General features: G+C 48.8%; 1 protein-coding gene across 6 annotated transcripts in view; it reads right to left on the bottom strand.

Annotated features, from left to right (window-relative positions):
* The window catches only part of AdamTS-A (ADAM metallopeptidase with thrombospondin type 1 motif A), a 383945-nt gene that overhangs the window by 19845 nt on the left and 339431 nt on the right, over window positions 1–24669 (bottom strand). For 3 of the 6 annotated variants that reach the window (XM_075668702.1, XM_075668703.1, XM_075668708.1), the window contains 12 exons: window positions 23218–23344; window positions 21971–22181; window positions 20585–20749; window positions 18366–18539; window positions 14653–14919; window positions 13924–14094; window positions 12690–12926; window positions 11983–12144; window positions 10207–10383; window positions 5971–6135; window positions 5018–5185; window positions 981–1151 (listed from right to left, as the gene is read on the bottom strand). In XM_075668702.1, the coding sequence (XP_075524817.1) occupies window positions 981–1151; window positions 5018–5185; window positions 5971–6135; window positions 10207–10383; window positions 11983–12144; window positions 12690–12926; window positions 13924–14094; window positions 14653–14919; window positions 18366–18539; window positions 20585–20749; window positions 21971–22181; window positions 23218–23344 (2195 nt within the window). The remainder of the gene's footprint in view (window positions 1–980; window positions 1152–5017; window positions 5186–5970; window positions 6136–10206; window positions 10384–11982; window positions 12145–12689; window positions 12927–13923; window positions 14095–14652; window positions 14920–18365; window positions 18540–20584; window positions 20750–21970; window positions 22182–23217; window positions 23345–24669) is intronic. The other 3 variants (XM_075668705.1, XM_075668706.1, XM_075668704.1) reach the window with 3 other exon arrangements.

Genomic DNA, 24669 nt, shown 5'->3' with positions numbered 1-24669 from the left:
GCACTTCTACTTTTCTTCGCGGTCCAGCCCGTTGCTCAAAAGCAAAATCTTTGGCAAGCAATTGCCGAAAATTGGGTCAGCTTGCCTGCTCAACAAACTCCCTGCAGTGTGGTAACTTTTATTTTTTTGTGCACTGAACTGGCATCGGTTTCATCGAATTGCAATGACGCCATGCCCTCCAGCATGTCTATACAGATGCAGGGCAGACAAAAAGAGGCGCAGTTTTGCCCGCACGCGTCATTGCATAGACGGCGGTGGCAAGGTATAAGACCATTAGGCGAAGCAAGGACGAGAGTTTTATGCACCTCAAAAATTGCGGCAAACACTCGATTACTAACTAAACGATAAAGGTGTCACGCGCGCACAGGCGGCAACCACCCAATCTCACTCGATGACCTGGAGCACTCGCTGACCCAACGTTGGCGTGATGAGGAACGCCGGCAGCGGGGCAGTGAACGCTTCGTGATGCCGCTAGATTAACCTTTCCAACTGTGCCGCGTCCACAAACTCGGATAACGGAACTCTAGCACTAGGTGCGCAGGAAGGCAACGCGCACGAAGCCACCGGCCACCGAGGCTCTTCCCTTAGCATCGGCAACCGCTGCAGATGACCTAGAACTTACGGTGCAGGCCGCGTATCCACTCAACCGCGCCGACAGTCACACGCACCTACTGCGGTTGGGGTAGAAGAGGGCCCGCGGTCATTCTCCCGTCCTGCGCGCTCGATCACGTGACCTCCAACATTGGGGGAGCGCGCAGGAAGAAGACGCGCATCACGCAAGATGCACGCTCGCCCTCGCAACCACAGCATGCGCCGTGGGGGGGGGGGGGGGGGGGGTCAGCTCGTTTTCCTCGCATTTGAGGCTTTGCGCTGAACGTCACACGGTGAATGACAGCGAGAAAGTTTGCCCAGTCGTCCATATCGTCGCTATGTACGCAGCAAAATTAATTAATAAACAGGAAATGCGGGCGGAGACGAACCTCGGACCAGTCGGACGTCCTCCACACGAAGGGGCACGGCTGGGCGGCACAGTTGCGCACCACCTTGGGTCGTCGCTGGCTGGCGCAGAAGCGCTCGGGAGCCTGCCGCTCGTTCCGGTCCACGCAAACCACGAAGCGCGTCTGGCGGCCACCACCGCACGTCACCGGGCACTGGGCACAGAGAGAGGGAGAGAGAGGGGGAGAGAGAGAAGCTCGCTGTTGGTCTGCAAACTCCCTTTTTACTATCTTGCATGCTGGTTCGCTACACAGAACGTCGCTATAAAAGAACAGTGCGGACATTATTATTTGTTTAATTATTATTTCGAGGTGCAATGTGCCGAAGCTGCGCAGTGGGCTGCGAGGAGGGACGCCGGAGTCGAGGACTCCGGATTGATTTCAACCGCTTGGTGTGCCCTAACGCGCATCCAAAATTACGGTGCATGAGCGTTCTTCTATTGTGCCCCCATCCAAAAATGCAGCCACAACGGTCGGGCGATCGAACCGGCCACCTCGTGCTCAGAGAATAACCGCACCACAGCGACCGAGCCACAGCGGTGACTTTAACTGCGAGAAAAAGATAAATTCTCGATATCAAACACCAGCCTGCACGAGCAACCCTCTTAATCGCTGAGACACGTGCGTTTTCGGAGCAGCCACAGCGCGCTAAAATGCCAGCTGCATGCGCAAACCTACCCATGTGCCACTATGTGGGCAGCAGATTTGCGGGGAATATTCGTATCGACATCCATCGCAACCTACAGTCACCGATGAGTACTGTCATCAGTTTCTATGATCAACTTTCTTTGCGCAACGCAAGTGATGTTTCTATGTTTTCGCCCTTTCTTCCCGGGCTAATGAAAAGTGGTGCTAGATTTTAAAGCCAGTTTCTTAGTTGCTTCAACTGATTCCCCTTATAGAGAAACTTTCGCTATAGCAAACATTTCTTATGATCCCGACTGGTTTACTATCACGGGATATCATTCAATATTGCACCACGGACAGGCCCATTTGCCCCCTTTTGTACGAAACGGTGTTGTTACCATTGACGTCGTTGGCAAATGGACACAGATCCAAGACACGCTTATGTTACATGGAGCTCATGCCGTCGGCCATGATATACGAAACATTATCCATTATAAATTCCAGCTCAATAAAATTACTAACGGTTTCACGTCTGCATGAACGTTTACAATTTCAGACCTTTCAGACCAAGCAGCTGAGGCATTTTTTTCCTGATGTAGTATTTCGCGCCCAACTGCCGTCACCCTACAGCACTCGGTTTGGAATACCAGACGGCATTCAACTCATCCTTGGCAATGTCACTGTTGTCTATACAGACTGCAGGTGCCTTCGCGGCGCATGCGCAAGCACATTCCGGCCTCTTCACAGCCAGAAGCCTACAACAACACATCACCAGTCTTCCCTCGACCGGCCTACTGCAATTCTGGCGCACTCTAAAGGCATATATAATTCAATAAACGAAAGTAAAACGGGAAAGAGGCAAGATACGCAGGAATATTTATGAACGGTGCGACAAAACAATGCGCGATTCGAACACGACAATCTTCTCCTTGCAATCTCGCTTCACGGCAGTATGACCCTCATTGCCCTGAAGCCACACCACGGTCAGTGGAGAGCGCGGTACGATACCGTGAGTCACCCGCCTTATGCTTAGCCATACCAACAACCATGAACAAGCTTAAAGCCACCAGGTTCGAACAGATGCTATTATTAGGCCTAGTGCGCAGCATCGGACGCCCCGTGTTGCTGGTACGACGCGGCGTTCGATATGTGCTAGTTACATAGTGCTACTCGTGGAATATTAGTGGAACCAAGGAGGACTGTTTTGTAAATTATTGAAGCCTATAATTACTAATTCTAAATAAACCTATGCTGTGTAGTCTGTCACCACGCCAGCTGCGAAACAGTCTCCTCAAGGGTTGGGACAGTCTTCGTGTAAGGTTTTGCAACCTTAATCGATCTCCGTGAAAGCTCCACCATCAGCTAAAGATTTCACTTGTAAGGACTTGTGGACCTCTAGGAATCAGATTTCAGCTAACGTAATGTTAATATTGCTATGCTCATTCCAACTCGATAGATTAGCAGCCTTTTTTTTTTCTATGTGTGGGCGTGTATCAAATTTTTCGAAGATGAACCGAATGCGAATAGCAAGTATCGAATTTCGAACCGGATATACGCAAACTCGTATATCTACAGGAGAAATATTTATTGCGGTACAGTTAGGTACCATGCCTGCACTGAATAGTGCAATAAATACAGCTAACTTGATCAAGTATAAAGCATCATTTTTCAACAAGATTACTAATTCGCCATTAAACAATTATACGAATATCCGCTCAACCACTTTTTGAGCCTGGTTTGCAAGCAAGCTCCCCCAGAATGAATGGCTGTTGTATGACTACATTTAAAAAATTGAAGAAATAATGGTTCCTCAAAAAAATTGAAGTTCTGGAAAATCAGAGAACAAAACAAAAGCTTTCAGAGACTTGTGTGCCGTAGCCACATGGGAAAAGGGCCCGTTGCCAAAAAAAAAAGTGACTGGTTGCAGGCTACAATCAAACTGCTGCATGGATATACTGCCACAATATACTAAATGAGCGAACGCAAGCAATAATCACAGATTGTCATAAAGAATCTGCCGCAAAACCTAGAACAAGGCATTACCGATTTCGTTTCTGAACTGCTTCGAAAACTTTTTTCGTTGCTTCACATCTGGTAACTTAGGATAACTTTCTCAGCAGACAGCACAGTAACTATGCTTTACCAGCCGGTTGTTGCGAAATTTTTAGTAATTTTTAATATTCGCAAATGCCGAATAGTTCCTCGTCAAATACGGATAAGAATAATTGGTGCGAAATATGCGACTCATATTCGAAACTTTGATTATTCACCCCCCCCCCCAACCTATATATTTTTTTTACTTTTCCGAGGGCTATAAATGATGGTTCATGTTGTATGGAGACGCCGGTTATAAGTATCGAAATACGGTTCACAAAGAACGAGCCGTAAGATTACGGTAAAATTGCACAGCATAAAACATGGAAACGGTAGGTAGTGCCAGAAAAAGTGACGCACAAATATCTAGGAGTACACATAACCACTAACCTATCCTGGGAGAAGCACATCGAGTACATACGTAACAACGCTGACCGCATGCTTGGCTATTTGCGCAATAACTTTTACATGGCACCTTCATCGCTAAAGCTTTTGCCATATGACACCCTTGTCCACTCAAAACTCGAGTGCGTCCCTTCGGTATGGGATCCAGGCCTCGATCACCTTTCAAACACGTTAGAGTCGGTCCAGAATCGCAGCGCACGCTTTTTATACTGTCAGACTACCATCGCACTTTCATCGCATCATCTATGAAACTATCGCTTAATTTTGCCGTTCCTCTTTTCGGCGGAACTTGTTTTGCCTCGGTTTGTTCCACAAAATTTACAATCACAACACGAATCTTAAACGCGAGATCTTTTCGGCACATTCGTACCTATCTTCACGTACCGATCACGCGCACAAAGTAAATGTCCCGTTCAGCCGTACCAATTCATTCTCTTATTCGTTTCTTGTGAAGACGTCTAAAGAATGGAGTGACCTGCCGTCCTCTATTGAAAATATTGCCACTAGTGCTGCTTTCAAAACCGCTGTCGCGCTTTTCTTTGTATCTGATTAACCGTGTTTTTTTTTCGTATAATATCGTAACATTTCCGTGTGACGTGTTTTAGTTTCCATGACTGATTTTGTGCTTTTGCTGTCATCGTAATTGTCGATTTCCCATGTATGTTACCAGTTCTTTATTCTGGAATATGTTGGTAAACAACCACTCCCTTCAGTAACGCTCTAGCGGCCTTGAAGGTATCGAAATAAATAAAAAGAAATTAATTCTAAAAAATAAGATGCGTGGAAAACGGGAAAATGTATCTCAATCCATGCGGCAAGCCTTAACCCTGATATTATGCGCAACTAAGTTCTCCGCTCCGGAGCTGTTCCCGAACAGCGAGGACAACTGCACTCACGGGGCTCCACCGTTTCTTCTTCCAGCGGTAGTGGCAGGTGCGCAGGTTGCAGGTTCGAACCTGGGTCTCAGGTCGCTTGCCGTGGCACTCGAGGTGGTTCACCTCGACGCCGCGTCGCACACAGCGGGCCACCCGTTTCTGCGTCCCGTTGCCACAAGGAGCAGAACACTGCGAGCGGTTTCCCAGGCGAAGCAGCGTTACACAGAAGCCCGAGCAACGAAGAAGACGCGGAAGCGAAAAATTAAATGGCACGTGCTGAATTTACAAAGCGTGATATATCAAGTACACGTGAAAGGAAACTTCATCCCAAGTTCGCCAACATACTCCCGTTCAGTGAACTACCAAGTTTCCCAGTTAAGCGTCCTTATCTACACATTTTCTCACTATCGTTATTGTTGAATGTCTGTGGGATAGCGGGGCCGTTCGTCTCGTGGTTTCTGCGTTAGTTAAGTTCGGACAAGTTGGCTGTGTCGTAATAGGTAAGTGTGAAGATTTGAATACACAAGATAGCACGCGTGTGTCGTCTTGTCAGATGTCCCAACGCTATCACGCTTACGATCATCTCTTTCCTCCTTTTTCGATAAATAACGACGAACGCGACGTTTAGTTCTGTTAATGGCACCAAGGTGGCTCGTACAACATGTAAAAGGGATGGCGATCACTAGTGTGCCACTGCTACTGGCTACTGCTGCTGCTACTAGTGGCTGCATGATGCCACGCCCTACTGCTTCAGTTATGTGCGGCGGTACCTACGATCTTTACTCGCCTTGAGACCATAATCGCGAAATCCTCGTAGCCGTAACGCGTGTGAAGACACTAAAAGCATTTAAGGTGAGACGATAACAACGAGCCCGGGACCCCCACAACGAGTGCTTCAATCGCCCTCAACTTAAGCCAAGGTTAACACACAGAGCAAGTCACATTCGCTTGCATGTGCGAGAACCGCAACCCACCTGCGACCACGGGGCCAGCTGCCACCGGGGACACTCCCGCATCGTGCAGTCTTTGATGTGTTCGGGAGGGTCGCCCTCGCAGTTGGCGTAGGGCGCCGCCTGGAGGGAGCTGTCGACACACTCGACGCTTCGCTTCATTACGCCGCTGCCACACGTCACCGAACACTGCAACGGAGGCGAGGAGAGAGGCCCTTAGTTTGGCGGCGATTCTTAGCCACCATGCAATAGTGGCAGTGCGAGTATTTCAGCGCACGTTACTGCATCGAATGTGTTGTTACTTAAGACTTCACCCTCTACTCAAGCGGTCTTTAAGATCACGTCAAGCCAGAGTCGTCTGTTCATTCGGGCACTTGAGCAGACGAACGATGCAAGCAATAAACTTAAAGGCCATAGTCTGACGATAACAGACGCTATCCCAATTGCTGTCGTCATCATCACGACCTGTTGCGATCACTGCAGGACGAAGGCCCATTCCAGCGACAACTACCCATTATCTCATAAAAGCACTCAATCTTCCTCCATTCTCCACTGCACTTTCTTTCTCTTGGTATCCATTGTGTTGCCTTAACAGACCTACTCGTCTGCTCCGTGCATCATGTGACCTGCCAAACTGCAACTCGATGCCGCTTTAAAAGACCACAAAACAAAACATAACGTCACAACGGTAATTTTTTTTTACACTCAAGCACTTCGTGCGGTAAAGCTCGTACCTTTTTTCCAGTAAAGAGCGTACTCTCGAGAATGGCCACTCTGAATGCACAAGGAGACCTAAACAAGTGTGCACATTTGTTTGCAGATTCATCATCCACAGCGAGCATGCATACGAAATGCCCACACTACTAGAGCTGCAGAGAAGATCTTTGAAGAAGCGTAAAGCCGTGCGCAGCGACAGCAGATTTGTCGATTCCACACGATACGCAGCGAAGTTACATCTTCTGCAGACTGGCAGCATGACTGCACAAACAAATAACTTTCTGGACAGTCAAAACTTTCGTTTTTTTTTTTTATTTCACCTTGAGGTTGTAGAGGAAAATGTGCGGGTACTCAGTGCTCTATACATCATTTCTGCATAAGTGCCGGACGCCGCAACAGTAACCGACGTGTATTAGAGGCTTGGGTTTAGACGGCTTTTTTTGGAAGCGGATGTTTCCAATCATCAACAAACTATTCCCGTGACAAAAGGATACTTGTCCTGAAACCGACACTTCACCACCTGAGATGATTATGACATAGTTGATTCACTTATAATCGGAGTGTGCCTCAGAGCACACCTTCGCATCTGCTTCATAAGTTGAGCACGTTTACGGTGCTGCGCCAGGTTGAATTAGGCAAAGCCCGAGACGACTTTATAACGTTGGGTGATTCCACGTACATTCGGGGAAATTACTAAGATGTGTCCTCTTTTATGCCTCATAAGTGTGCTGACATGTATTCCATATCACAAGCAAGCTACGCGTATGCGCGTGCTAGCTTCATAGCGAGACGTAACGTGCATAAAACAGGAAGTCAGTGAAGGCAATAAGCGACTACCAGGCGATACAAATGTCGTTACCTCACCTCTCCAGTGGTCATGTGATGAGTCGAGCTGGTTGCCAGCATGATGAGCACGTACAGTTACGGGTGTCATATACAAGTGTTCAAAAAATTGTCATGGCTTGACAATAAATGATCATGAATGCACTTATGAAATGACAAAAAGTAACTATTCCTAGGAATTAAACAAACACACGGTGATGCATGAAGAACACTTCGCAAAACTGCATTTGCCTCATCGCTTACATTCCCTCATTGATATTGACTACAGCAATTACAGTGCGGTTATTGCTACACTTACTATAATAAATTCGTTCATCTAAAGGCAGTGCTACGTATGTATAATAATTGTAATTTGATAGGCGAACGTGTTATTGCGCAATGACACAGCAAGAACGCAATGCATGCTTAAAAGTGAAATCTGACATCGACAGTAAATAGACAGGAAATTTTCGACTACAAAGAAAATAAGAGGTCACAGCTTCGCCCGAAAGGCGCAGCATTTATTGCGATAGCAAATGTTTAGACATGTATAAGAAGTAACCTTAGTAGAACTATCAGCTGTGTAAACTGCCGTAGACATTCGCATACCACCTAAATAAGCAAGCACAGTGTCACGTGCGCACAGGCAAACATGCACACATCTCACTCGATGACCGCGGAGACTCGCTGTCAGAACGCTGGCGTGACGAAGAGCGGCAGCAGCGGCGAGCGGATTCCCCTTCGTGTTGCCTCTCGCTTCAACGCGAACCAGGCGCAAGAGAACACGGCGCACACGAAGCCATCAGCTATCTCTGGCCGCCCAGCCTTCGAGAACAGCGCAGACTACTTCCGAAACAGATAGCGCGCGGCCACACTCAGCCGCAGCCGGAGTAGAAGAGCAGATGCGCGCTAACCTCGACCCCCAACCCTAGCTCCCCCCCCCCCGCCCTTGAGTGCGCGAGAAGACGCCGCTACATCAAGCCACCATCTATCTCGGCTCACCCTCGCATGGTTTCCTTCGCAATTGAAGCAACAGCGCGCGGCGGTGATCTTATCGCACTCGAACTTTATACGGAACCTCACGGCAGCGGCGACTGAGGAAATTAGCCTGGAGTGTACATACAATCGCTATAGCAATAAGAACAAAAATGTAACCCTGAAAACGCAGCGCGAAAACTTTATTTTCAGATAAGCTTATAAAAACGGCGGTATAGCGAAGTTCAATCTCAAGTGGTGTTATAAACCTCTCAGCTAAAGCACCCCTCATCAGGGCAGTGAGTAAACTGACAGGAAACCGGACGCAACACGTTGTGAGGGAAACACGAAGAGATCAACGCAGGACAAAATGAAGCAACATACACTGGTGTGAACGTAACAAAACATGCGTTGTTACATTAAGCAATACAAAAGATTGTTACCGTAGCTTAACAATGTTTCGTGGAGTTATCAGACAGCCAAGTAAGAGCAATTGTACACGCTCAGCCAGCGCTTAAATGAAACAAGCCCATGCACTAACAAACAGCGATAAAATCAGAACTAGTCCGCAATTACCGCGAATAACTAGTCCGCAACAAAGTATTATTACACCAAGCTAACAGACACACCCAACGAGCACTACACAACCACTACAACAATGATGTGCACATTTGGAAGATGTTAGACACTGAAGAAATTGCTGACGACATGCCAGTGTGCTTTTCACGAGATCTAAATCACGTGTCAACACCATCTTACTAGAGGCTTCCTGAACTACTTCGGCAAGCTTGTGTACGAAAGTTTGCATGGAGCCGAATTGATGTTAGTATGTGATAACAGGATGCGAAATTCGACAGCATCTATGTGGCAGGCATAATTGCTCGCACTTAAGCTGCTGTACTTAATGTCATTTTATTGACCTTTCTATTTTTTATCCGTTTCTTATATATGACTGTTACCCGTAGCTTCTGTGGCGCCGTTATCAAGAAGTTACTGAACCAATTAACCTAAAGCAGGTAGGTTTTCGGGAAGCCTATTGAAAGCCTTGATAACGGCACCTTCGAAAGCTATTACAAACATATCCAAAACTATCCCCGCTACAACTCACACAACACGCCATGAAACACATAAGAGAGGAAGCATGTTACAATGTGCATTTCATGCATTCGTGCATTGTTAAGATTCTGTGACTACTACGTGCGGCAGAGCAAGAACACAGTGACGTCCTACTAAGACCACGTGTACAACTGATCAGTTCCGGTTTAGTCACTTTAACCACTACTTTTTGTCCATATAGTCTAAGTTAACTCACTCCGTGTTACATTTAGGAAGCCACCTATGGCTGCCGCATACAGTTACTACCGTCCACTTTACATGCCAGCTCTAAGCCTGGCAGCTGTATGCACGGCGGAGACCGGTTCGTACACCCGAAGATCGGCAGGTGACTGGGACGGCTGAAAATGAGAGCACGGCGTAGGGCTAGACTAGAACACTAATCAACAGCACGAGTCGGTGCAGATCCCGTTGCGGCCACTTCGACACCAATAGAATCGTCTACACACCGCAGCTAACACGCGAGGCCACACATGCCGACGGTTCAAAGGCAACACCTCGGCGAAGCGTAACGTGCGTGAACAGTCACGGGCCTAACGAAACCTCTCGGATACCGAGGAGCCTTCCCGGAGTCGCGCGGGACAGTCGGCGCCACAGGCGGCGCAGCCACGCGAGAGAGAAGGGCGGTCGTACCGAGGACCAGGGTCCGGGCCGCCACCGGTAGCTCGCCGTGGGCGCGGCGCACGAGTGCAGGTTGCAGGCGCGCTTCACGTCCGGCTTGGGCTGCGGACAGTGCGCGTCCACGAAGCCGATGACGCCCTGGCACGCGACGCGGCGAGTCTGCTGGCCGCCGCCGCACTCCTGGTCGCACTGCGAGATGGGGGGGAAACCGCCGGCGAAGCCCACTTACCGACTACTCCTTCCGAACGAAGGGGGCCCCGGCTCGGCTGCAACGCCGCATTTTCTTTCCTGCCCAACTATTCGGCTGTTGTGCATCCACCTAATGCGTCTCCTAGTTCGATGAATTACCAACAAGCTCACTTTGCAAATCGCTATGCAGTCTTCCTTCAGGAGGAAGCTTTAGCTCGAGGCCAACTGTGACGCATCCCGCTCAAACACGAGTAGAACGCAGGAATTATTTTGTAAAGTAAGCCCTGGACAGGCTTAAGTAAAGTTGGTTTCAGTTGATAAAGAAAGTTATATTATAGTGAATATAAGAAGTTAAAACACGTTGGGCGGGCTAGTTGGTTAGAATCCATGATAGAGTGTATAAGCGCGACTGAACGAGGACGTAGAAAGAAACAGACGGAGACAGCGCTTCTCTGTGTATTTGTTTCTTTCTACGTCGTCGTTCAGTCGCGTTAATACCCTATCATAGATTACAGGAAGCATATTTTTTTTTATTTAAGGCCTGGACTTCTTATCAAAATTACCGAAAATGAGTAAGCTTAATAAAAGTGCAAGAACCACGTTTACAAATAACAGCTGTGCACCCCCCCTCCCCCCACACACACAAATGCAGATATTGCAGTTCTCTAAACTGCATCCGTTAGAGCATGTGAAGCGGACCATCTGATGCAGAAATTTACAGCTTAGATGATTTTGGTAACATGTTTGCAAGGGTTTGTGAAAGTACTACTCACATAGTAGCGCTATATTTCAGAGCGACGAACAATACGTCAATACTGTTCGCCTTCAACGTATTAATATGTGTAGTTAACAGTAGCGCGATATCATTTTTCATTTCTGAGTTACGCAGCGGCAAACTTGATTGTTCAGTTATTGAAATCTTATAATTTTCAGGAATTCTTGCAATAGTATCGGCGGCCTAAATAAAAATTGATAAGCTGCCCACAGTCACTAGATTTATCTTTTTTATTATATTAAACGAAACAAACCTCGTAAAATTCCGTGTATGTCGTTGCCGAGAAAAACGATTTATACGTTTGCATGTATTTAGATAGGAGCCCCCGAATTTAAACTCCCTCTTTGAAAAATATACTGCGTTTAATGTCCCAGAGAAACACAGGGACCACGAAAGAGCCTCATAGTGGAGGGCTTCGGATAAATTTCGACCACCCGGAGTTCCTTTAGCGTGTCACCAAAAGCACGGTACACGAACGTTACCGCATTCTGGCCCAGTCTAAATGTGGCTGCCGGGGCTGGTAACGACGCAACTACGTTCTCGACTGCAGTACGTCATTTCTACTTAGCGACCACCAGTCGGTCGTCTTCGCCTGACATCTCAATAAGACCTGAAAGATGGAACAAGATCGCCAATACCGTACTCGAGAATAACTTCTTCTTGGGCGAGTTGGCGTTTGCTCAACGTGGGAACTCTAAAACGAAAGATAACTTTGGGGAGGAGTAGCGCTCGTCTATTCCTTTCCTCTCGTGCCAGGACGGCAGACGCGAAAATCCGGAAGGCAGGCACCGAAGTGGACACGTGCACGGGCGACCGGCACTCACCGGCGTCCACTCGCTGACGGACCAGGTGGGGCACTCCTCGGTGTTGCAATGCTGCGTCTCGGGCGGCCGCAGCAGCTCGTTGCAGGCGTTGCTCTTGCTCTCCAGGTTGTCCACGCACACCACCTGGCGCCGTTGGGTGCCGCCGCCGCAGCTCCGGGAGCACTGCGCCGGCACGACGTGAGCGACAAGTCGAGATGACTGTGCAGGAACGCTCTATCGAACAGTAATTTTCGGTGCAACTTTTTCGCAATGAACACGCGAATCTCTTAGCACGGGGCCCACGAGCAAGTATCACGTTGAGACACAAATCCAGTACTTGTAAAATAAAGTATGCCACCGAAAAAGGGCAATTACGTTCTCATTGCCTTTCCGTGAACCTTGCGTTCTTATGATGAAATTGGCTCGCACTAATGTCGTAAGCACCCAGAAGGTCCACAAGCTATCGCAGGTTGTACGCATTTGTTTATTTATTTAAATATTTACTTATAGTAGCACTTATTTCCACGACAACATTCATGCCTTTACACACGCGCAAATTCTAATAAAACTACTGCTAGCCAATAAAGTAAACACTCGAAGCGTGCTTCTCCGCACTGTGAGTCGTAGAGTGGAGAAGTACGCTTTAAAGGGATTTCTTGCGGCCAGCTACGCACTGGCGCAGGGACGCGCTACCGAGACGCGCCGCCGCCGTACACAAAAGTACCCACCGTGCCCCACTGTCCGAACCTCCAGCGGTAGGGACCTTCGACGTGGTTTCCCGACGGGTGGTTGGTGGCGTCCGTGGGCGGCAGGCCGCCGCCCAGGCAGGGTCCCACGCAAGGCTGTTCCTGCTTGGGCCGCATCGCCTCGTCGCACTGGCTGTCGGGGAGCACCTCGCGCAGGTTGTCGCGCACGAAGCACTGCACGCGCCGGCTAGACACGCCCGGGCCGCACTTGGACGAGCACTGCGCCGGGAGGGGGTGGCAAGAGTGTGGCCGGGTCAGGGTAACGCTTACGAGGCCGAAGGTAAAGTTGGCCGCGAGCCGTTTTTCTTGTTTTAGTGCTTAAAAGAAGGAGCGCAATAGCTTCAACAAGGTTAGCAAATTAAGCACGTTGGTTGCGAACTTATCGATGGTGAACCATAAATAACGGAGACAATGCCATCGAAGTGACCATTATTGGTATCGATGGTCCCTTCGATGGTATCGTTGCTCTTTCGTGACTCCGCACTTGTATGGAGAAAGAAAAATGACAGGCCGCGGGCTTCGTAACTGCCTCATCTGTCGGTGGATACGTGAATTGCATAGCGGGCAAGGAAAGGCGAAGGAGAAGGAAGGGATAAAGAGAGGGACAACAGTCAAGGATGCACACGAATATTACAGAACACTAATCAAGAAATTCACATCTACAGGGAAAAAATGCAAACAGCAATGAAACCTAAAAAATGTACTTAATTAAAGACGGCTAAGCCTAATTTGACGGGCCACCTTATTAATTGAGGCGAAAGTCTTTACTCCTACGAGTAAAGAAATTAGGCACAAAATGTCATGGATATTGAATGGACTTCAAAATGGTGCATCCTTCCGATTCGCATGCTCGAGTTCTTTTGGACAGCAGCGTACGGCGCACTCGGGCGTACATCACCTGCCGAGTCGAGTCAGTAGTCTCAAAAGCTTACGCATTGGACGTTCCGAACAACTTGCGAGACCAACACGGCGAACCGCGCAGTCAAGAGGTGATGACGACTGACCGAACAGGACGGACGTGCTGCCAGTGGCGTCGCCTATAGCGAAAGCGTTTCAACAGCGAAACACATCGCTAGTCGATGTACCGAGTACATCCACCTAGCGGTACGTTTCATACCGTGCCGTACCTGTTTCCCAACTCGCGTCACGAACACGCACGCGTGGACGGGAAGCTAATTTCCCCACAGACGAACGTCGAGTACGCTCGGGTTCTCACCGCTGACCAGTCGCCATGCTGCCACTTGCCGCAGGTGCCGGCGTCGCAGGCCTCGGCGACGCTGGGCCGGATCTCGTAGACGCACTCCTTGTCCGGCAGCACGGCGCCCGTCACCTCGTTGATGCAGCTCACCTGGCGTTTGCGCACGCCGCTACCGCACGTAGCCGAGCACTGCGCGCCGCAAGCGACATGATTCGCGGGGTAGCCCACGGGGGACACACTGGAAGCGCACTGAATGCTCGGAGAGGTGAAGGAGAAGCTTCTCGCGACGCGGGTTAGAGGACGTATATTACAGATTAGTTTTAATAACGTAGTGCTTCATCGAACGCAACCGTAGCTTTAACTATCATTAACTAGTTCCCTAAAGAAACGTCACAAGCAACCTTCTCAGCTTCTAGAGCATTAAGAGCGACAACCTCGCAGGGAACTCAAAACACGCGCAGCTGGAGGCATCATTTTCTTGGTAAGAACTGCCTGCGGCCTTACCATTTGTTCCCTTTCCACTGCTTCTCTCGCTTTCAACAAACAATGACAAGATAAAGGATGGCCAAGGGAAGGAAATAAATTGTGTGACCAGCTCTTTGCATTCTGTTATGGAATACAGCCCAACACAACCACAGCGTCACTCTCATTAGCATGGAGATTGCGATCGCGGCGTTGGGACCGTGAAGGGGAACCCACATCATGAACAGAAAGAACGCCGGACGTCCTGCTCGGGCGCCGCCGTACCTGCGACCAGGGCGCCGACTTCCAGGCGGCGAAGTTGGACCGCGGACCCGTGGACGGGTGCTCGGACGCGGCGGAGGTCACACCGCCGGGCCTGTCCGCGCTGGTGGGCGAGGAGTTCCACGGCAGCGGACACGAGACCCGGTTGCACTCGGTCGCCTCGTGAGGCCTCGGAGATCCGTGGCAGTGGGCCTCGTCGACGATCGCGCCGCTCGCCGACCGGCACGTCACGTTCCGGTACGTCACCCCGCCGCCGCAGGTCACGGAACACTTTTGCAGTGGAAGAAAGCGCACCCGGCGGCGGGAGGAGAAAGGGCTCAGGAAAAAAAGACTGCGTTGCTTCCTAGGTCGCCCAGCCTTGCCCCATCCCTGTTCACATATGCCTGGTCTCACCGTAGCAATGCACGTTGTTACTTCATCTGACCCGCTGTGATCGTCGAAACAAACGGTACATGTATGATGCGGTATTCACGTTTGGAACTCAAATTGCGATTCGGTTGCGTTCAGACAAGTTTCTTCTTTCTGTTTTTCGTCGTCGTTTTGCTTCTCCTAAGATTTGCTACCCTTTACTCATTTCTCAGTACGAGTTAGCCAACCAGAGCTTTGCTCGGATTGACGTCACTGTCTTTCTTCTCTGTAAAAAAAAAACGGTGTACCACATAACTCATATGTCCAAAATTCTCCCTTAATTAGGTTCTGAGTGCAAGAGTAAATTTGTACGTGAGTCCCGTATGTTTGTAATTCTAAGTAATTTTTCAACGCAAAATATTAGTCGTCAATTGACATTTCATTCGATACGTGGCTTATGTGCAATAGAACAGTTCTCGAAGATTTCTGTCCCTCGCTTTCTGTTCTATCATTACGACTGTCGTGCCATCCATATGTGAGCTTCAATATAGCTATACCAAGCTACGCATGCGAATTGACAAGATGAAGGAGTAATAAAGCTGAACGTAACGCGGTACCGCTATGCAACAAGACTACAACGCTTGTTGATTACAATCCTCGAAAACCTTAGATACCTGTTCGAGCTAAACAATATTACCCTTTGCTCGTGGATGAAAAGTGACGTATTAAGCTGGAGACATTTTACTGATAGCTACGGAGATGCCACATTAAAACAAGGAGGGGGCAAAAAACGTTATCAGCGGGTCGAAAGCACTCTCCTAAAAATGACTCCAGACTACAGTACTACCAAAGGCATTTCGTAAAATTGGCAACATTGTTGCACCATTGCAACGAAACGGTGATTGAATAAAATTGCGTTAGAGCGAGAACGGGGGACACTGCGGAATAATTTCGACCACCTGGTGTTTTTTTGACGGGCACCTAAACCTGAATATGCGAGTGCGTTTGCATCGTCGCTCCCGTCGAAATGCGGCCTCAGTGTCCTCCGGGATCGAACCGCTCGAGCGCAGCAGCGCTACGTCATGTGACCACTGGGCTGGCCGCTGACCACTGGACATGACCACTGGTCATGTGACCACTGGACCACTGTGCCACCTGTGTTGCGTGCCTTTCTTTCCTTAACCGTGCTCGAATCAGGGTGACATGACGTTGGCGGCAGCAAAGTATAGGGCGAACATGGCTAAATAAAGGAAGCGCGCACGGGTTAAACACAGATTATTATTTGGGGGCGCAAGACAAGCCCCAAAGGGCGTAAAGAATTTTTTTTTCACAATGCACTGTATGGCACTTGACACTTCACGAGGTGCCTGACCGGCTACAAGAACAGGCTCAAGGTAAAAAAGGCAAATAGCAACGGCTACTATTTGGTGTCGCGTCATACAGGCGTCCACAACATCGAGCATACGCAAAACTTTCCGGGCAGTGCAAATCATGCTACCTCGGTCGATGCATGTGCAATTCACATATCAAACACTATATTATATATACACACGCACACACAAAACATGCTGCATGCAGTCACGTGTCAGTCCACAAAGATTTCGCACGAATTCTGCTACGGCAGGCAGAGTACATTGTAAGCATGCGCACATGAGTTAGAAACATAATGCGGATACGCTTTTGAAAGAAACGGCGAGGTGTCATGCACTGACCATCCCACCGCTCCACAGATCAATGAGACCGGGATAGAAAAGGTAAGGGTTCATTGATAGTTATCAGGCAGGACTACCGTTGATCAACGCTACACTTTTTTTTTATTTCTCTTAATTTCTGGCGAAACTTCTGCGACTCGCAAGCCACCACTCTTTGTGGCCAAGTATTTGCACGAATTTCGTTACATGATCCCTGAATCTCGTGTGCTGCTGGGGTGTTTCAGAGTACGAAATGGCTAAAGAAACTCTGAGAATTGTCTACTAATGCGTAAGCATCTTTAGGCTCGACTGTTACTTCGCTGTTGCTTACTTGCTTTTCCTAGATTACGGATGTCTATACATCGCTTTTCCGCTGCCAAAGAAATGAAATTCATGTACTGGACGGTGTGGAGATGAGCTGCCAAGAAGCTGAATGGCCCCTTCAAAGTGATCGCATCAAATTAACCAGCATGCCGCCACAACCCGTTTTACCACATCAGTTTTTTTTTTATTTTCTCTTTCCTTTTTTTATTACTACCTTGACGTGACGAGGACCACGTCATCATATTTTTTCTTTTTGACGCGACCAATCAATTATTATTATTTTTAAACTATTATCACATGTACAAATTACTCTTATTTTATACTCAGCCGCCCCACAGCAGGCTTCTCTGCACACACACTCGTCATGCGGAAAAGTAAGCTTTCAAGGTGGCCTCACGCGAACGGTTCTTTCTCTTATTAATCTTTTATTTTTTTCAAATTATTTTTTTTCAATTTTTCCTTATCGCTTATGAAGCTACCAATTATCTACATTTATGCTATTGTAACAATTAAATGCCTTAGCTTCACAAATCAAGCATTTTTGTGCAGACGCAAAGGATTACACTTTTTGCGTGACAGATTTTGCTAGGGTACTTGCCAAAGAATGCTTACGCATTAAAATGGCCCAGATGTGGAATGCGGTTAAATGTCTATTTCCTATGTCTCGCGTACCGGTCCTGCGGCGCGAACACTGAATTCTACATACAATATTTCTCCCTTTACTTGTTTAACTTAACAGCCAGCTGTTTATCTGGCGGTGAAATGCAAATCCGGACTTTAATATTAAAAGCCACCTGCAACGAAATCTCACTTTGGCCATATGGTTGTACATTAGTTTATACTACTGAAGCAATCCTGGAAAAGCTGCAGGGCTCGTAAATGTTAAATTTTCATATAAGTTGCCTTTAAAGAGCAGCTAGGGCTGTATGAATCACCTGGTGTATAAGCAGCCTTTAAATACCACCTGGTGGTTAACGAATATGACAAATCCCAGCCCGTCGCCTCCGAGATTTGTAGACTAGCCGCAGGCGATGCCAATCTCGGAGGTCATGTCATGCAGTCCCGCTATTTACGATTGTTCTGGGTGAAAGATCAGTTCCGGTGGGTGGTAACAATGCCGTGTCCTTTTTTTTTTTTTTTGCCTTTAGCAAACCATCCACTCGTATTTCAAGCGCGAAATTTTTTGCGTAGAGGCAGGCCGCTGCATACTATGCACTTTCTGAAACCAGCCTTTCTCTCGATTCGAAGTTCCGTTGCAGCTAGCCTTTAAACACTTGCACGGGACTAGAACGAAGCGCCGCTCTTTCCATTTCGGGCGCGCAACGCTTCCCGAAGCTGCTGGGCCACACTTACGGGTCCCTGCTCGCCGAGGTGCCATCTGGCGGGCGCCTCGCAGGGCGGCATCTCGCACGGCTCCTTGTCCTGCGGCCGCGGCGTCGGGTGGCAGAAGCTCGGGGCCACCACGCGGTCTCCGTGGTGGCACCACAGAGGGCGCTGCCGGTGGCCCGATCCACACGTCACGGAGCACTGCGGCGTCCACCACGACGGCGATGCACGCGAACGGGACACGTCCATCAGAACGTGCGGCGCGCAAGCGATAACCGAGCGTGCGTTCCAATTCTGGCCGGCTTTGAGGACAGCATTCCAACTCTGACTGCTAGAAAGACGACTCCTCGACGAAACGTAGCGTCGTCGAGAAAACGCTAAGGCATTATGGCTGCATTTATATACTTTGCATGAGCGAACCCACGAAAATCACAATGTAGGTTACATTGAGCGTAGAAAGAAGTGGTGCTACGTTTCGTTGTACGCAGGAGACCTCCTGCGTCGAATTTTCAAGCATTCTGCTAGGCCGCCGTCGTGTTTCTACTGCAAAGTAGCTAGCATTGCTATCTTCTTTTGACGGAATCGGCAGAATTGGAACGAGAATTAAGATGAGTGCTGTTTGCTTAGCTGTCAACGGCGAGTATTGGAACACAGCCCGAGCGCCTGAATATCCATCGTGCGGAAGCGTCGGAGCGCCGCCACCTTGGACTGTTTTTCGTGGGAGATCTCTAACTGCAACAACTAATGCAGAGTACTACTGTCGATTTACGCATGCATAAAAATAGCTGAGCAGACGTGTTCGATGTCTGCCGCTTCAGAATAACCTTAACGTTATTGCCTACTAAACTAAAGAGTTGTTTGCATAACAGCCAAAGATGGTAGCGCCCATAAGCCGAAAGCACAGTCGCCTCGAGTCGTGAAATCGTCGTCTTTGCCTTCGGAGTATTGCGGGCTTATCGTAAAATGCCTCGCTCTCAGGATTGGTTTACGATCCTCGTAACGGCACCATGACCTTAAATACATTCACTTGCCTTCAGTTAAGGGAAATACCGACCGCGAGAGAATACAGGTGCACCGGCGAAACAATTTTTCGAACGCCTGACTTACGCAACTTGGTTATTCGGACGTACCGCACCTCAGCACGACCGGCTGCCTACTCCTTAGGGGAATGTACAAAGGTGACGAAAGTTTCGGACGTCGTACGGTGCCGTTCGTAGATTTTACGGACACGATCCGTGTGCGCGTTGTCGTTATATTGCATTATGCAAAATATACTCCATAACGCCACAGTGCACTCTCAAATGAAAAGTGCCTTTTATATAACACATCATCTTGTCGTTTACCTTTCTCAAGAGAGCATTCATATTCAATAAGCCTTGAAAATGCAGGCTTCTAGATCAAGCCTAAAATAAAATTTATTCGCTAACAGAACATCCAATTCACATGCCACAGGCGACAACCATGCAGCTAAAATGCAAACAAATTTTACACGCCCGACAGGCCCTGACAACTCAATACGTTGAGTTCATGCTACTCACTACAGGCACAGTCAAGCACAATAATGCTCAAACACACGGGGCACATCGAGAAACACAAGCACAGAGCAATGCAATTTACGCAGATCCAACGCACTGTTGGGACCAAGTTCTAACTTTCCGCTATGAATTACTTATTTTACGCGCTGCTGATTCTGCAGACTGTGCGAACTGGAAATGATGAGCTTAATATAAAGTGAATTTGATTACTCTCAAATACTGAAACAGTTCATTCCCAGCTACTGAAATAATTTAGAAGATCTTAACCGAAGAACGGCACAGATAGATTCCTAATCCTTCACGAAGTGCAAAACTATCCGCGTCAAAATTCGCTTCAACTTCCAACAACCGACTGTAGTTCCTGCTTAGTGCTATTAACCGTTAGGACAGAAATACGGGCACGCTTCTACTGCGCCTTCAACGAAAACGCGCGAAAACGATGATGACGCACAGACAGGCCGAGTCTTTAAATCGTTACGGACGCACATGACACAGCTGACAAGAAGTAAGCCGGTTTTTAATTGGAGAAAAAAAAAACGCAGAGGCCGGCTTCTCCACGCTGAGGGAAGGGGCCTCGCGCGTCATTCTGCTGCCGTCAAAGAGATGTTCCTCGTTTCCGGCTCGTTTTCGCAACTGTGCTTGCATTCGTAGTCTTTCACGCCAGGTCATGCGAGCCAGCGGCCGGGCCGGTAGTGAATACAAACTGCTCACCTCTGTCCAGTGTCCCAGCTCCCATCGCGGGCAGTCCCCTTGGTTGCAAGGTCGCTTGACGGTGCGGGCCGACAGATCGCACTGCGAGTCCGGGTGACGCTCTTGGTTCTCGTTCACGCAGGCAGCGGTGCGAGACTGCTCGCCACCGCCGCACGTTTTGCTGCACTGAACGTGGGAGAAGGGAGGAAGAAAGCGTGTCAGTTGTTTCATAGGCAGCGTTTAAGACAAATGGTGGCCGTGACGTGTCTCTTGGCCTCGGTGTCATTTCCGGTGCACGCAGCTAGCAAATGCATTGCCTTCGATATCTGTTTTTTGTTACTCAGAGGCAACCATCGCTGGGGTATGAATTTAAGCACTACCTACACTCTCAGCGAAATGCACACCCCTTGGGTCGTATCTTGCCACACAACAATGATCGTCATCTGTCTTGCTTTCGTTTCCTTTCTTGAAAACGCTGCGCCCGCTACTTTCCTGTCGAGAATGCTCTGTCATGCTGACAACGCGCATGTCGTTCGTGACTTGGAAGCACGGGGCTCCCAGCGTTAAAGAAAGGAAATGCGGACAAGACAGATGACGATTACTGTTGTGTGGCAAGAAAAGACTCAGAAGGGGTAATTTTGTTTAAGCGTGTGTGTAAATCAGCAATACAGAAAGAAGGAGGAGGAGGAGGACAGAAAGAAGCAAAGGCTGTGAGGTCAACCAGAAGGGCGTGCGGTTGTCTACCCTACACAGGAGGAAAGAGGTTAAGGCACGAAAAGAAAGAAACGAGGGAGTAAAGGATGTACACAGTTCAATATCGTTGTCTTCTTGCGAGCCACGTGTAGCCAAATAAACGTGGTACATAAACGATGGTTTGTGCCTCAGCTCATTACATGGAGCATATTGCAAACTTGCTTAACGGCAGATACCAACGACATGACTAGCAGTGAAAGAGACGCACAACACTACGCTGGACTAACATCTGCAGTTGTAGCTTTTCGGTTACTAGCCTAGCAGACTGTGGTGCGCGTGTTTTTTTTTTTTTTTCATACGCCATGCACTTGATTCTCGGTGAAAATAACTTGGCAATGACGTAGTGATGCACCCCACCGATCAGGGAGCTGGTGCTACATTCTTGATCTAGATCCACGAAGCTACCGCTAAGTAAGTGGAAAACAGTAAGTGAAGCGCTTCACTTACAAAACTGAACCTACAAGCAACAAGATGGTAAGCCGGGCCATTTGCTCCGTCTTCGTAACGGACAGATCTCGAAGCACACCGGCACACAGCCGGTTTCTTTTTTTCCAATCCCGTTCCGCGTGCGCCGGTGCGCTTCACAGATCCGTTCGTTCCCGAACCAGAGCGAAGCGTAAGCCGTCGCGAACCCCACACGCGCTCGCTACGTACGGGCTGCCAGTCCCCGTAGTCCCAGCGGAAGTTCCGGCACGGCTCGCCGCACTTCTCGACCTCGGGCGGCTTGGGCTCGCGGGCCTTGCAGCGGCTGTCGGGCACCACGGACTCCTGGCCACCGTCGGATCGCTGCACGCACTGCACGCTGCGGGTGCGAACGCCGTTGCCGCACTGCGCCGAGCACTCGGACGGCTCGCCCACGCGCCACCTGGTGGAGGAGCAAAGAGACACAGTGGGTTACTCGGAAACATGGATTGATGGGTGGATAGATGTTATGAGCGCCCCCTTTGGATCGGGGCGCTACCTGGTGGAGGAGGCGGGGAGGGGGGGAGGGAGCAAGGCCACACAGTGGGTTACTCGGCAACATGAATGGATGGATGGATGGATGGATGGATATTATGAGCGTCCCCTTCGGAACGGGGTGGTGTGCTGTGCGACCAAGCTCTTGCTATTACACTGCCTAATGTCCTACCTAGGTCAAAAAAGACAAAAATATGAAAAAGAAAACCACCCACGACGAGCACCACTCAAGACAAAGACACGGAAAAGAAGAACCGCGAGACACGCGCTGAAGTAACACAAAGTTTATTAGCAAGCCTCCCGCGGCTTATGCGCGACATGAGAAGTGTGAAACGACATTTGTGGGAGGAAACAAAGTAAAAAAAAGAGATAGGTTGCGGGGTTTCTCGTCCTAGAAGTGCAAAGTGCGCTATGGAAGCAGTCAACGCGGTGGTGCGGGCTATAATTGGTTGATGGAGGCTTGCATTCATGTTTGCAGCGCGGACTTAATACTCGTGCACAGAAAGGAACAAGCAGAATGGACGAGCACTGGGTTACGAGGGACGCCACGCAGTGGAGGGCTCCGTATATTAAATTCGACCACGAGGTGTTCTTTAACGCGTACTACCGACACACGGTACACGAGAGTTTTCCGTTTGCGCACCCCGGCCGAACGAGGCCGTCGCTAACCGCGCGAATCGAACCCTCGACCTCGTGCTTAGCAGCACAGCACATGAGTCCGCTTTGAATGACCTTCTGCAATACCTTTTTTTCTGTACGAAATTCACACATAGTGCGTTCGCATAGCACGCCTAATGAGTTCCTCTCGTGTTTAACGAAATAACAAGCCGCGAGTATGCAAAATACGTCTAATGAAATGAATGAATGAATGAATGAATGAACGAACGAACGTGCAGCGCCGTGGCTTCTTCACCTCATTGTACGGTCATGCACACTATACTCACCAGAGGGTGCAGTGCAGGTTGCAGGTCTCGGCCATCGTCTGCGGTTTGGTGCTCGGCTCGCAGTGGGTGTCGTCCACAACGACAGAGTCCGGCCTGCGCTTGCACTCGGCTCGGCGATGACGGTGACCTGTGGTCTCGAGAGAAGGGCCGCGGCACGTCAGTCGAAGGAGGCGAACCCCTTCAGACGCAAGTCGTGTCTCAAGAGCTGAACTGAAGACGCGGGACAGCGTGAGACACACAAGGACCTCGGCTGCGTCCTCGTCTGTCTCACTTCACACGGCGTTTTCGGTTCAGCTGTTCGAACTCGTCTTAGATCTGGGCCACGACCTCAGTTCAACACTATTCTGGCGTTTCCCAAACAGTTGAAGTGCGGTATCTTATACCAAGTGTTTCTTGTTATGCGAAACGCTTTAAAACATAACGCGTCTAGAAGCATGGGAGTTTTGCTGATAAGCTGCGCGGACATTAGCATAAAGAAGTATTTCAACAATAAGGTCAGTAATGAACTTACACGTTCCAATTAATTTTTTTCATGGTTAACCTTAATTTAGGCACGTGTAAATTAATCAGTAAATTTATTTCGAAATTTAAGCCGAGTAGTACTGAAGTCATGTATGCTCAGCATAAATCCTACGACTAGCACCACTTTCCACATATCCGTGCCCCAAAACTGCCAAAAAAATGCCTCGGCGTTCCAGTTTGGGTCGTCCCGAACAGTTAGATATACGCCTCTTGAAAACTTAACTGGAACGCCAATGTACATTGTAGAACGTTTTAAGCTCGCACATGTTGAAAGTGGTGCTAGTCTTTGGATTTCTGCTAAGTGCGCACGGCTCTCCTACTCACCGACTTCAATTTTGCAATTACAACGTAGGCCTAAAGTTGGTAACTACAAAGGTAATAAATCATATTTTAGTATTTTTCTTGATACTAATGTCCCCTTACCCACGCACGTAGCCTATCAGCAAAAATGCCTGAAGCCTAGATATGACAGCATCCTTAAGGTATTCCGCATAAAAAAAACACCTATACGATGTCCTTCAGCACTGCCCGAGACATGCATACGCCAATGCCCATTGGCTGAAAGCAATGCCTAGAGAAATCCTGGGCAGCCTCGGATAACAAATCGAAGATACCCAGTGACTTACGCGTCGGTATATAGGTCTACTATGATCTCCACCGCTCAAGTCAATTGTGTATATATTCATGCTATTCCACCAAGAAGCAAGTCATGTGCTTTGTGCTTGACATACTGAGGAATCGTCCCCTATCAGAAAAGAAAGTTCCAGGCCAGTGCGCCCTTAGATAACTCCGCACAGAAGCGCTTATCTGCACTGTTGAATTTCCTGCGGTCTACGCGCCCGCCCGATAGACTCCGAGGACGATGGGTGCGACTGTACGTTATCTCTCTCTCTCTCTCTCTCTCTCTCTCTCTCTCTCTCTCTCTCTCTC

This window comes from Dermacentor variabilis, chromosome 9 (genome assembly GCF_050947875.1).
Source record: "Dermacentor variabilis isolate Ectoservices chromosome 9, ASM5094787v1, whole genome shotgun sequence".
NCBI classification, from domain to species: Eukaryota; Metazoa; Arthropoda; class Arachnida; order Ixodida; family Ixodidae; genus Dermacentor; species Dermacentor variabilis.
This window is presented reverse-complemented; position numbering and strand designations above follow the sequence as displayed.